At 43.2% G+C, this 14,016-nt stretch overlaps 1 protein-coding gene across 9 annotated transcripts in view; it reads right to left on the bottom strand.

The window, feature by feature from the left end:
• Window positions 1-14,016, bottom strand: part of PRKAG2 (protein kinase AMP-activated non-catalytic subunit gamma 2) — a 317,328-nt gene that overhangs the window by 77,821 nt on the left and 225,491 nt on the right. Inside the window, exon 1 of one of the 9 annotated variants that reach the window (XM_031665014.1) lies at window positions 3,728-4,229. The exons of 7 other annotated variants lie outside the window; for them this stretch is intronic. In XM_031665014.1, coding sequence (XP_031520874.1) covers window positions 3,728-3,730 — 3 coding nt within the window. In that variant the 5' untranslated portion in view covers window positions 3,731-4,229. Of the gene's footprint in view, window positions 1-344; window positions 1,552-3,727; window positions 4,230-14,016 lie in introns of those variants that run through there. One more of the 9 variants, XM_031665013.1, reaches the window with a different exon arrangement.

The raw sequence follows: 14,016 nt of genomic DNA, 5'->3' as shown, positions 1-14,016 counted from the left end.
AGCTCAGCCTGGCTCTGCTGCGCCGCCGGAGTGAGGGCCTGGCGGGACGGGCGGCGGCCGGGGCGGAGCGGGCGCGCGGCCCCACCCGCCCGAGTGCCGCCGCCGCCGCCGCAGGTGGCGCGGCCGCGGCCCGCGTGCCCCTCCGCGAGTGGGATACGCCGCTCCCCCCGCGCCTTGGTACGGCCCGCCCGGGAGGAAGCGTGGGAAGGGACCCGGGAGCCCGAGGGCGGTCGCGCCTGGGCCTCTGGGCGCTCTTCGGACGCGTCTGCGTCCTCCCTCCGCGCGGCCATTGGGAGAGGCCCGCGGCCCGCCCCCCCGCTCCCACGCCCCCCAGTGCCGCTCACCTTCCCAGCACCGGCGGCCGCGCAGGCTCCACCTGCGCAGGTGTGGGCTCTGCGGCGCGGGGGCGGGGAGAGGGGCTGGAGGCTGCAGAACGCCCCGGGGCGCCAGCTAGGGAAGCCTTTCTCGCTTTCCTCTTCCCTTTCCAAATTTCCCATCCCTGGCCCCCTTAACAAAAATCGTTCCGTTGGCTGCACGTATTGTAGATGCACTTTGTCGCTATCCATTTTTTTTTCCCCCAACATGGAACTCTTAATTCGCGTCCTCTCTTCGAGCCGAGTGTCTTCTCGGTTGGGGAACCGCTGCCAAAAACGTACACACCCTGAATCTGGCCCTGGCCGCTCAGGAGCTGGGTATCTGAGTCTCTACTATGGCCAACTGAGGTTGGCAGGCGGCGCGGCCAGCAGCCACTAGCTGCCTGGAAGGGCAGGACAGGCCCAGAGGGGACCGAGGTCCCTGGCCCCACGGCCCATCCCTGCAGAGTGCACTGCAGCCGCGAATGCGATTAGCTACAGCACCGATTAGGGCTGAACGGAGCTTGGCCCTAGCGCTCTTGCAAGCCGGGCCTGAAAGAGGAAGTCCTGAAAATGCCTCTCGTTTTGCTTTGTCATCTTACTTGCGCCAATCCCTAAATCTTAAACCCCTTTAAATAAGAAAAGGGGTGGGGAGAGAAAAAGAAAACAAAGCTAAGATGTTTCATGGTAAAAAGCTACAGCAGACATCATACTTCATAGTGAAAGACTGCTTTCCCTACGAGGTTCAGAAACCAGGCCAAGGTGTCTGCTCTCACTAATCCTATTCAACATGGTTCTAGAAGTACTAGGCCCTGCAATAAGGCAAGAAAAGGAAAGAAAACACCTATGCAGATAACATAAGTTATCTACATACAAAATCCCAAAGAATCTACAAAAGAAAAAGAGAAAAAACTCTCCTGGAACTAGTGAGTTTGGTAAGATCATAGCATACAGGATCAACACAGAAAAATCAATCACATTTCTACAAACCAACAATGAACACATGGAAAAATATTTAAAACAATATCACTTATTAATACAATCACTTCAAAGAAAATTAATACTTAGGCATAAACTCAAGAAACCATGTAGAGTAGCTGTATGCTGAAAATCACAAAATGTAATGAGAGAAGAGCTAATAAATGGAGAGACATTCCTGAGTTGGAAGCCCTAACATAGTAAAAATGACAGTTCTCCCCCAGATTAATCTTTTGGTTTAATGCAATTGCTACCAAATTCGTTTTTTTTTTTCTTTTAACATAAATAAGCTTATTCTAAAATATATGGAAAGTCGCAAGCTCTAGAATTCTTTATTTATTTATTATTTTTGAGGCGAGATTTCCTCTGTCACCAGGCTGGAGTGCAGTGGTGCGACCTCCAGCTCACTTTCACCAAGCTCTGCCCCTCCTGAGTTCATGCTGTTCTCAAACTCAGCCTCCCGAATAGCTGGGACTACAGTAGAATGCTTTAATCTTGAAATAGCTCAATATTAAAGCAAATTATATAGATACAGTAATCAAGACAATGGTATTGGCAGAAGAATAGATTTAATAATCAATAGAAATAAATAGAAAACCCAGAAATAGACCCATGCAAACATGGCAAACCAATTTTTGATGGAGGTGTAAAAGCAATAGAACTGGAGTAATTGGATATCAAAAGGTAAAAAGACAAAAACAAACCTCAACCTAAGCCTTGCGTTTTACACAAAAATGAGTTCACATTAGATTGCGAACTTAAAACTATGAAACTTTTTGGAGAAAATCTTTGGGAACTGGGGCTAGGCAAAAGTTAGACTTGACACCAAAAACACAGTCCATAAAAGGAAAAATTGATAAATGGACCTCATTAAAATTAAGACTTTTTGCTCTGTGAAAGACCCTGTTAAGAGGATGAAAAGAAAAGCTACACAGTAGGAGAAAATACTTGCAATCCACATAGCCAATAAATTACTAGCACACTGCCTATGGGTTAGCCCTGCTCTCCAATAAATAGCAAAAATAAAATTAAAATGTCTGGAATACATAAATACTATCAATATTAAACAGAAAAAGGAGAAAATAATCAAATTAGAACATAGGCAAATGATACAGAGCTATTTCACCAAAAAAGATACACAGATGGCAAATTAGTGTATGAAAAGATGTTCAAAGTCATTGATCATTATATAAATGTAAATTAAAACCACAATGAGATACCACTACACAACTGTTAAAATGGCTAAAATCTTAACAGTAACACCACCAAATGCTGGTGAGAATGTGGAGAGACAGGATCACTTCTACACTGCTGGTGGGAATGCAAAATGGAACCATTGCTTTTTTTTTTTTTGAGACAGGGTCTACCTCTGTGGCCCAGGCTGGAGCACAGTAGAATGATCTCAGCTCACTGCAACCTCCGCCTCCCAGGTTCAAGCAATTTTCCTGCCTCAGCACAGGTCAGCTAATTTTTGTATTTTTAGTAGAGATGAGGTTTCACCATATTGGTCAGGCTGGTCTCGAACTCCTGACCTCAGGTGATCTGCCTGCCTTGGCCTCCCAAAGTGCTGGGATTATAGGCGTGAGCCACTGTGACCAGTCGAAAACCACCACTCTTAAAAACAATTTGGCAGTTTTTTATAAAACTAAGCATGCAACTACCATATAACACATCAGTTGTACTCTTGGGCATTTATCCCAGGGAAATGAAAATTTACATTTACACAAAAACTTGTACATGAATGTTCATAGCAGCTTTATTTGCAACAGTGCGAACTGGAAATAACAGATGTCGTTCAATGGATGAATGGTGAAGCAGGCTGTGGTAGGTCCATCTATACCATAAAATACCACTCAGCAAGAAAAAGGAAGCAACTATTGACACATACAACAACTTGGATAGATCTCCAGGGAATTATGCTGAGGGGAAAAAGCCAATCCTAAAAGGTCACATACTGTATGATTCCATTTATATTATAGTCTTGAAATAAAATGGTCGAAATGGAGAACAGATTAGTGGATGCCGCGGATCAGGGGCTGGGGTAGGGAGCCAGAGGTGCCTATGGCTGTAAGAGGATAATGTAAGAGATCTTTGTGCAGTGGTGCAATGTTGGCTCACTGCCAGCTCTGCCTCCCGGGTTCACGCCATTCTCCTGTCTCAGCCTCCTGAGTAGCTGGGACTACAGGTGCCCACCACCACGCCCGGCTGATTTTTTGTATTTTTTTTTTCAGTAGAGACAGCGTTTCACTGTGTTAGCCAGGGTGGTCTTGATCTCCTGACCTCAGGTGATCCACCCGCCTCAGCCTCCCAAAGTGCTGGGATTACAGGCGTGAGCCACCGTGCCTGGCCAAAAAGTCTTTATTGAAATATAATTCACATACCATAAAATAACTCACCATTTAAAGTGTACAGTCCAATGATTTTCAGAATATTCAGAATTGTGCAACTATCTAAGTTTACATTTTCATCATCCCAAAGAGACAGCTTGTACCCATTAGCAGTCACTTCCCATTACCTGCTCAACCCCGACACCCATCCCTAGGCAACCATTTCCTGTCTCTATGGATTTGCCAATGCTGGGCATTTCTCATCAATGGGATCATGCAATAGGTGGTCTTTTGTGACCAGCTTCTGCTTAATGTCAGGGCCCGTTCACATTGTAACACGGATCAGCACTTCATTTCTGTTTACTGCTGAAAGATACTCTGTTGTGTGGACACACATGTTGTTTATCCTTTTGTCAGCTGATGGGCACTCAGGTGGTTTCCACTTTTTGGCTATGGTGAAAATGCTCCTATGGACATTCCTGTGCAAGTGTTTGTGTGGACACGTGTTTCATTTCACATACACAGGAGTGGAATTGCTGGGCCACAGGGTAACCCTATGTTTAACATATATATTTTTTTAAATTTATTTTTGAAATGGAGTCTCATTCTGTCGCCCAGACTGGAGTGCAGTGGCGCGATCTCAGCTCACTGCAACCTCTGTCTCCTGGGTTCAAGTGATTCTCCTGACTCAGCCTCCTGAGTAGGTGGAACTACAGGTGCGCACAACCATGCTTAGCTAATTTTCGTATTTTTAGTAGATATGGGGTTTCACCATGTTGGCCAGGCTGGTCTCAAACTCATGACCTCGAGTAATCCACCCGCCTCAGCCTCCTAAAGTGCTGGGATTACAGGCGTGAGCCACCACACCCAGCCTCTCTACGTTTAATATTTTGAGGACCTGCTGAACTGTTTTCCAAGGTGGCTGCACCATTTTACATTTTTACCAGTAATGTATGAGGGTTCCAGTTTCTCCTGTACTGTTTAGTTCTGCAAGATGTTACCACTGCGGGGAACTAGGTAAAGGGTACACAGGACCTCTCTGCATTATTTCTTACAACTATATGTGAATATACAGTTATCTCAGAATAAAAAGTTTAATTTTTAAAAAGTTTGGTGGCACATAGGAAGTATCTCTTGTTCTATTTTTAAGTCTGTGCTTTTGTTTCTTGCAATAATTTTAGTATAATTTAAAAAAATTCTTATCGGTGTTTATGATAAGCACCATCAATTTCACCTGTAATCGTGATGGGTTGTTTTTTGGGAGGCAGAAATGGGCAGCAAGTGGCAGTATGTCAGGAGGACTGCAAAAGTGGTTCACAGACTGAAAAGACCTATAAACCATCACTACGAGGTTGCTAGAGAGTAGAAATTGAAACAATTAATGTTTTATGCAGTTCCACTTGATAATGGGTGTACAGGAGTAGCCTACAATAAAAACGTTTATATATAATGTGCTAGTGGGATTGAATTTATTTCCACAGGTTTTTCACTTAGTAAGACATCTCATGTTTTCTTCCTTAGAAAGGAGGCTAGTCATAGAAGAACAGAAAAAGTAATGAGTTTTTTTTTTTATAACACACTAAGTCAATTTCAGGAATTTGAGGGCTTTTACTTTTTAGGTATGTACATTAACGTGCAGAGTCAAAAGACAGATGGATTTGTCAGCACACAGAACTTGAAGCTGGTGGTCGTCAGTTGCCCTTTTATGGCAATGTTTTCTTAAAGTCTTAACAGACTTATGCCAGACTTAATTTTAGCTATTTCAGGCAGGCAGGGAAAGCCAGGAGAAGAGGCGAAGGGAGGGGAAGGGCGTGGGCAATGTCATGCAAGCAAAGAGAAGGGGCTTGCACTTGTGACACCAACTCATGTCTCGAGCCATCAGCATCAGGGATGTTTGATGTAGCAAAAACAGACCAAATCCACCACCCAAACCCTCCTGATAATCCAGACCGATCTCTCCAGGGAGAACAAAATGGGCCTACCATGGCAGGGAGGCACTGGGTTCTGCTAACAGCCTGGCGCAGTTCCACCACAGGGAACATTTCTATTTGTATAACATCAGCCAGTCTGAGGTTACTGGACTTTAGTGTGGTGGGAGGGAACAGAGGGACCCAAGTTGGACTTTATTGAGAGAATGTCTGAGAAACACGGAGCCACCACAAGTGTGACTTCTTGGTTGGTAAAAAATGCTAAATTATTGGCCGGGCAAGGTGGCTCAAGCCTGTAATCCCAGCACTTTGGGAGGCCGAGGTGGGCAGATCACAAGGTCAGGAGATCGAGACCATCCTGGCTAACATGGTGAAACCCTGTCTCTGCTAAAAATACAAAAATTAGCGGGGCGTGGTTGCATGCACCTGTAGTCCCAGCTACTCAGGAGCCTGAGGCAGGAGAATCACTTGAACCCGGGAGGCAGAGCTTGCAGTGAGCTGAGATCGCGCCACTGCACTCCAGCCTGGTGACAGAGTGAGACTCTGTCTCAAAAAAAAAAAGAAAAGAAAAGAAAAGAAAAAACTAAATTATTAAGGTGTGTCTCACATAATTGTGCCCAGGTGCAGCAAAACACTGTATTTTGAATGACTATCAGAAGGGAAAACTTCAGCCTGAAAACTTAATCATAAAACGACTGCCAAAAAAGCACTCCTTTATGCACAGAGGTCGGATATGAGTTTGCTCTGCCTCTTAAAAAGAAGTCTTAAATAGCTCCTGCAAGAAATAAATCAGCCTCAAATATTGGGTAAGGAGCTCCTGAATAATTTAGCATACAAAACTCTCAGTTTCTGTGCATCCTGCTGTCTTCCTTGAGCTCCACTCTGCTCTGCAAGGGCGTCCTCCAAAGGGAAAAGAAGGACGTGAAACCCCCTGGATGTTGGACAGGAGCTGCACGTGCACTCTGCTCCCATTCCCACTGGGCATTCTCCAAGCACCTCCAACCCACCACTGTGCCTGGCACGTCCAGGTCTCAGTCCCAGCCCAGCGCTCTCCTGAGCTCCACACTGCCTCCTGCTCCATCTCCATTGGAGTTTTCTACACCAACGCAGATGCAGTTCATCTAAAACTGTGCTCCAGTCCTCTCGTCTTGTCGTCTTGGTTTCTTTTAAGGCAATCCACTTGTCTCTCTCCCCACTACACCTACCCTGGTTCAGGCTTCCATTTTCTCAGGCTTGGCCAGCGGGGCAGCTTTAGCTCCTCCAGTCTTGCCCCCTTTCCAGTCTATTTGCTTCTGTGTAGCCAGAGTGCCTATGATAGTTAACTTTGAATCCAGTCATCTTTACTGGATTAAGGAACCCCTAGAGAACCGGTAAAGCATTATTTCTGGGTGTGTCTGTGCAGGAGTTTCCAGAGACTGGCATGTGGGTCAGTGGACTGAGTGGGGAAGATCTGCCCCCAGTGTGGGCAGGCACCATCTAATTAGCTGGGGGCCTAGAGAGAACAATAAAGGTGACAGAGGATTTCCTTGCTCTTTCTCCTGGAGCTGGGACACTTTCCTCTTCCTGCTCTTGGGCATCAGAACTCCAGGCTCTCCTGTCTTGACACTGGGACTTAACAGCAGCAGCCTCCTGGTTCTCAGGCCTTTGGCCTTGGACTGAGAATTACACCACTGGCTTCTCTGGTTCTGAGGCTTTCAGACTTGGACTGAGCCACGCTACCATTACCTGCATCCCAGGGACTCCAGCTTGGAGATGGCCTGCCATGGGACTTCGCAGCCTCCATAACTGCATGAGGCAATTCCCCCAGTAAATCCCCCCTCACCTATCAATCAATCAATCAATCTGTCAATCATCTATTATCTATCTAGCTACCTACATACCTATCATCTATCACCTGTTGGCTCTGTCTCTCTGAAGAACCCTGACTGATAGAGTGACCTTTTAAAACTGCAGTCTTGGCCAGGCATGGTGGCTCACATGTATAATCCCAGCACTTTGGGAGGCCAAGGCGGGTGGATCACCTGAGATCAGGAGTTCAAGACCAGCCTGGGCAACACGGTGAAACCACGTCTCTGTCTCTACAAAAAAAAAAAAAAAAAAAAAATTAGCCGGGTGTGGGGCATGCACCTATAATTCCAGCTACTTGGGAGGCTGAGACACAAGAATTGTTCGAACCTGGGGAGGTGGAGGTTGCAGTAAACTGAGATCATGCCACTGCACTCTTGCCTGGGTGACAGAGTGAGACTCTGTCTCAAAAAAAACCAAAAACAAAACAGACTTATTTTTCTCTCACTTAGAACCACTCAACGGCTCTCAGCAATCTTTAGGATTTTCTTGGCAAACTCCTGAGCTGGGGGGAAGGGCCTGATTATTTATTCACCTTCTCTTGCCATGTCCCTCTGTGTACCCCACACCTGAACCTTAAGGCATTGTCCTGGAATAGACCATACACTCACTGCTGTAAGGGTTTCTGAGCATTCTGGCCTCCCCCTGTTACTTCCTCCATTCCTTGGCTAGCTCTTACTATTTTTAAAGATTCAGTTCAATCTTTCCCTGAACGCCTTTCCTGATTCTTTTCTTTCACTCTTCTTTTCCTCCCTCCCTCCACTTCCTTCCTTCCCTGATTCACGACCTTTTCTCACAACTTGCCTGGTTAATTACTTCTCTGAACCCACATGCTTCCATATGGCACTTAACACACTGGCTTGGGATTTACTTTTCTGTTTCCTCTTAAGTCCCACATTGCTCTCTGAAGGGAAAGAATGACTCATCATCTTTGTATTGCCTGTGTGTGACACATAGTAGGCACTCAAAAAATATTTGAGTGAAATGAATTGTTCATTCAGACATCCATTAAAACTTGGTAGGGAAACAGTTGAGTTTAGTAGCATAAATGGGTTTAGAAGTTATTTCACTCAATTTACTCATGCTTCCCTTGGACCTCATTCCTGTTTGGAAATCATTATAGTCACTTTCTGTGTAGTGTTGGAATTAACATTTTGAAGGAAAAAAAGTGACTGTGCTAAGAAATGATGGCAGGACAGTTTTTATTGTAATAGATTCTATCTGAGGACCAAAGTTCTCTGGCACTATGAGATCCTGGCATGGATACTGGCTGAGAGATTTGCCAGCTCTTGCCACCACCCTACAATTTCAATTTCCTTGTTTCCTTCTTTCTTTTCTCTCTTTTTTTTGTTTAGATGGAGTCTCCCTCTGTTATCAGGCTGGAGTGCAGTGGCGCGATCGTGGCTCACTGTAATCTCCGCCTCCCTGATTCAAGCGATTCCCCTGCCTCAGCCTCCCAAGTAGCTGGGACTACAGGCATGCACCACCACACCCAGCTAATTTTTTGTATTTTAGTAGAAACGAGGTTTCACCACGTTGGCCAGGCTGGTCTCAAACTGTTGACCTCAAGTGATCCACCCACCTCAGCCTCCCAAAGTGCTGGGATTACAGGCGTGAGCCACCAGACCCGGCCCTTTCTTTCTTTTTTAAGAGACTGGGTCTTGCTCTGTCATCTAGGCTGGAGTGCAGTGGGGCAATCATAGCTCACTGGAATCTTGAACTCCTGGGCTCAAGTGATTTTCCCATCTCAGCCTCCCAAGTAACTGGGAGTGCAGGCACGTGCCACTATACCCGGCTAGTGTTGCCCAAGCTGCTCTCAAACTCCAGGGCTCAAGCGATCCTCTTGCCTCAGGCTCCCAAAGCACTGGGATTATAGGCATGAGTGACGTCACCTGGCCAACTTTAGTTTCTGTTAAGGGAAGACAATTGATTTTTAAAAGTAGTGTAGAAATTCGAAAAAAATCTCAAATATATATTCAACACTATAAGCATTAATTCTTGGCCAGATGCAGTAGCTCATGTCTGTAATCCTAGCACACTGGGAGGTTGAGGTGGGAGGATCACTTGAGCCCAGGAGTTTGAGACCAGCCTGGGCAATACAGGGAGGCCCCATCTTTAAAAAAAAGGCGGGGGGGTTTGGGCGCAGTGGCTCACGTCTGTAATCCCAGCACTTTAGGAGGCCAAGGCGGGTGGATCACGAGGTCAGAAGATCGAGACCATCCTGGCTAACATGGTGAAACATCGTCTCTACTAAAAATACACACACCCACACACAATTAGCCAGATGTGGTGGCAGGCACCTATAGTCCCAGCTACTCAGGAGGCTGAGGCAGGAGAATGGCGTCAACCCAGGAGGCGGAGCTTGCAGTGAGCCGAGATCGCCACTGAACTCCAGTCTGGGCAACAGACTGAGACTCCATCTCAAAAAAACAAACAAAAAACAAAACAAAACAAAATGTAGCTGGGCATAGTGGCTCATGCCTGTAGTCCCAGCTAGCTACATAGGAGACTGAGGTGGGAGGACTGCTTGAGTCCAGGAGTTCAAGGCTGCAGTGAGCTGTGATCACGCCACTGCCCTCCGGCCTAGGCAACAAAGTGAGACCACCCCACTCCCCAGAAAGAAGTGTATTAATTCTGTTGATTGTTTTTAATCAATATATTTGGAGAAAAGGTTTTGTTCATTTTGATATCTTTCTAAATAACAGTTTCAGATGCTATAAAAATTAGTTCCTCCCTAACATTTATTTAAGATTTTCTTTAAAGATAATTTATTCCACAGTATCTTTTCAGAGAGAGTGGCAACCACTTTGTACAGCTCAAGTCAGCTGGAAACATGTTTCAAAGGAAGTGTTATTAAACAAAAGGTGAAGAAAATTGATTAACCTAAAAAGTCCTTTGTCTGGATTCTCTATGTTAAATTATCTTCGAATTTCCAAAATAGGAGACAATGGTAAGCTTTTGAAGACAGTCATTCATTCAGCAAATACTTACTTAATATGGGCTATGTGCCAGGAACCAGGGTAGTTGGTTAATAAAATAACTGTTGAACGAACATGTCCTGGCATGCCTAGAAACTGGCATAGAAGATATAAAGAAGGAGCTCGACAAACATGGAGAATCAGCATTATTGGCTTGCTACCCTTCAAATTCATTAGTTACAGTCTGAAATGTATACATCTCTTGCCTTTCGCAAATAAATCCATTTTTTTTTTTGCCAATCAAAATATTTTATTATTAGCTTTGTGTTTAACATGACTTATTGGGAGGTGAATACTTATATTCTCTTATAGGTTGGTAACTCTTAGTATTGTCTTATAATACTTCGCAAATAAAAAAATAAGTATTGCTCACCAAGTTCACCTAACCTTTCAATTCTTAATACAGCTAAGTCACAAACTTTGAAATATGTTGTATCTATATTAGAATGTAACACACAGAATTATATAGTGTCACAAGGCACTCTCTCTATTCTCTGCTCCCTCCCCTGCAACTGATCTATTATTCATTAACCCTTTCCAGAACAGATCACTGTTAACTGTTTTTCAGCCCCTTTAAATCCCATATTGGGTGGAAGCTCTATTCCTAAATTGATGAACAATTACAAACATGATTGAGACAGAATACTTCCACTTTGGTTCTGCTCTACATAACGTGATCAAAAGGAAGTACAATATTCCAGCTGAAATTAAAGGGACCCCTAATGCCTCCACCACATCTTCTACATTCTAGAGACTTCTGTGGTCTTCATTTACTATCCAGTGTTACGTAGCTACTTATGGTGGATTAGAGTGAACTGTGGACACAGAGCCAAGGAAATGGAGAAGCAGGATCTTCATACCTCATAATGTAAATCCTTTAAAGAATGACTTGTAGTGTCCCTTTTTATTGTGGTGCAATTTACCTATAATAAATGATTTCTATTCCAAGTGTACAATTTGATGAGCTAGGATGAAATCACCAGTATACGTATACGATGGAATACTATTCAGTCATAAAAAGCAATAAATTAACAGCATTTGCAATGATCTGGATGAGACTGGAGATTATTATTCTAAGTGAAGTAACTCAAGAATGGAAAACCAAACATTGTATGTTCTCACTGATATGTGGGAAGCTAAGCTATGAAGACGCAAAGGCATAAGAATGATACAATAGACTGTGGAGACTTGGAGGGAAGAGTGGAAGAGGGGCGAGGGATAAAAGATTACAAATATGGTGCAGAGTATACTGCTCAGGTGATGGATGCACCAGGATCTCACAAATCTCCACTAAAGAACTTACTCATGTAACCAAATACCACCTGTATCCCAATAACTTATGGAAAAATAAAATTTAAAAAGTAAGTATTAAAGAGAAAATTTAAAAAATAAAATGTAGAGAAAAAAACATTTTTTATCACTCCAAAAGTTTGCTTATGCTCCTTTGTGCTTCATCCCTTCTTCCAGGCAACCACTGATCTACTTTTTATCACTATGTCACTATAAATATTTCCTAGAATTTTGTGTATATGGAATCATACAGTATATGTGCTTTCGTTCCGGGATTATTTCACTTAGCATAATGATTTTGAGATTCATGTCACTCAGTATGCCAGCAGTTTGTTCATTTCTATTGCTAAGTAGCATCCCATTCTATGGATAGACCCCATTTTGTCTATTCATTCACCTGTTGATGGACATGTGGGATAGTTTCACTTTTTGACCATTGGGAATAAAGCTATGATCATTTGTGGTCAAATCTTTGTAGGAACATGCTTTCATTTCTCTTGGGCAAATACCAAGGAGTAGAATGGCTGAGTCATTTGGTAGGTGTGTGTTTAACATGACAAACCGCCCCTTTCGCAGACTGGCTGTACCATTTTACATTTCTGCCCACAGTGGTCAAGAGTTCCAGTTGCTCCATGTCCTCATCAACGCTTGGTATGGTCTTTTAACATTTTTTGTCATTTTATTCATTCCAGTGGGTGTATCGGTTTCTTGCTATGGGTTTAATTTACATTTCCTTGAGGACAATGATATATTTTTGTGTTTACTGGTAATTCATGTGTTTTCTTTTGTGAAGTGACTGTACACATCTTTTGTGTATTTATTAGAGCTTTTGTTCTTATTGAGTTGTATGAATATGGCAAGCAGACTCTGAGATGGCCCCCAATGAATGATCCCCACCTCCTGGTATTCATGTACTTGTGTATCCCTCTTCTTGAGTGTGAGCAGGACCTAGTGACTTACTTCTAGCCAACAGAATTCAGCACAGGTGATGGGACACCACTTCCATTATTAAGCTTCTGTCTATATACATAAGACTATGGCTTGTCTTTCTAGCAGATCACTCTCTTGCTGGCTTTGGTGAAGCAAGCTGCCATGCAGGAGAGGCCCATGTCGATGAACTAAGACTCTCAGTCCAACAGCTTGCAAGGAACTGAACCCTGCCATTAACTACATGAGCTTGGAAATGGATCCTTCACCAGCTGAGCCTTCAGATGAGACCCTGGTCCTGGCCAACATCTTGATTGCAAGCTTCACAAAAGAGCCTGAAGCGGAGGACTCAACTAAGCTGTGCCTGAACTTCTGACCCACAGAAACTATGAGATAATCAATGCATTATTTCAGCCAGTAAGTTTGTGGTAATCTGTTACACAACTGGATAATACAATGGGTTTTAAAAAATACATTTAGGATGTAAGTCCTTTGTCAGATACATGTACTGTGAATAATGAATATTTTCTCCCCTTCTGTGGCTTGCCTTTTCATATTCCTAATCATGTCTTTCAAAGAGCAAAAGTTTTTAATTTTGAAAAGATCCCATTTATCATTTGATGACTCATGCTTTTTGTGTCCTATCTAAGAAATCTTCGCCTCCTCTCCTTTCAAGGTTGTGAGGATTGTCTCAAATGTTTCCTTCTAGAAGTTTTACATTTTCCTTTTACATTAGGCCTAGGATCCATTTTGATTTAATTTTTAAGTTATGATATATGGCAAGGATTGAGGTTCATATTTTCCACACTGAAATCCAATTGTTCCACATTGCTTGTTGAAAAGATTTTGCTGCCTCATTGGATTCCCTTGGTACCTTTATTTAAAATCAATTGACCATATGTGGGGATCTATTTCTGGATTCTCTGTTTTGTTCATTGATTTATATCTATACTTTCATCATGACCACACTGTTTTAATTACTGTAGCTCTATAATAGGCCTTAAAATCAGGTAGTGGACATTCTCCAACTTTGTTCTTCATTTAAGAAATGGCTGTGAGTCCGTTAAGTTCCTTATGTTTCTATATACATTACAGAATTTAAAACAAAATCTACTGAAATCTTGGCTGGGGCTGCATTTGATCTATGGATCAATTTGGCAAGAAATGACAACAGTATTAAGTGTTCCAATCCATGACCATGGAATATCTTTCCATTTGTTTAGCCCTTTGATTTCTCTCAGCAATCTTTTGTAGTTTTCACCATAGAGGTCTTAGATATCTTTTGTGAAATTTATTCCTATTTATTTTTTGACGCTCCCATAAATGAAATTGCTTATAAAATTTCATTTCCTAATTGTTTGCTGTTAGCATATAAAGATACAGTTGATTT

The sequence above is a fragment of the Papio anubis genome, chromosome 4 (assembly GCF_008728515.1).
Source record: "Papio anubis isolate 15944 chromosome 4, Panubis1.0, whole genome shotgun sequence".
NCBI classification, from domain to species: domain Eukaryota; kingdom Metazoa; phylum Chordata; class Mammalia; order Primates; family Cercopithecidae; genus Papio; species Papio anubis.
This window is presented reverse-complemented; position numbering and strand designations above follow the sequence as displayed.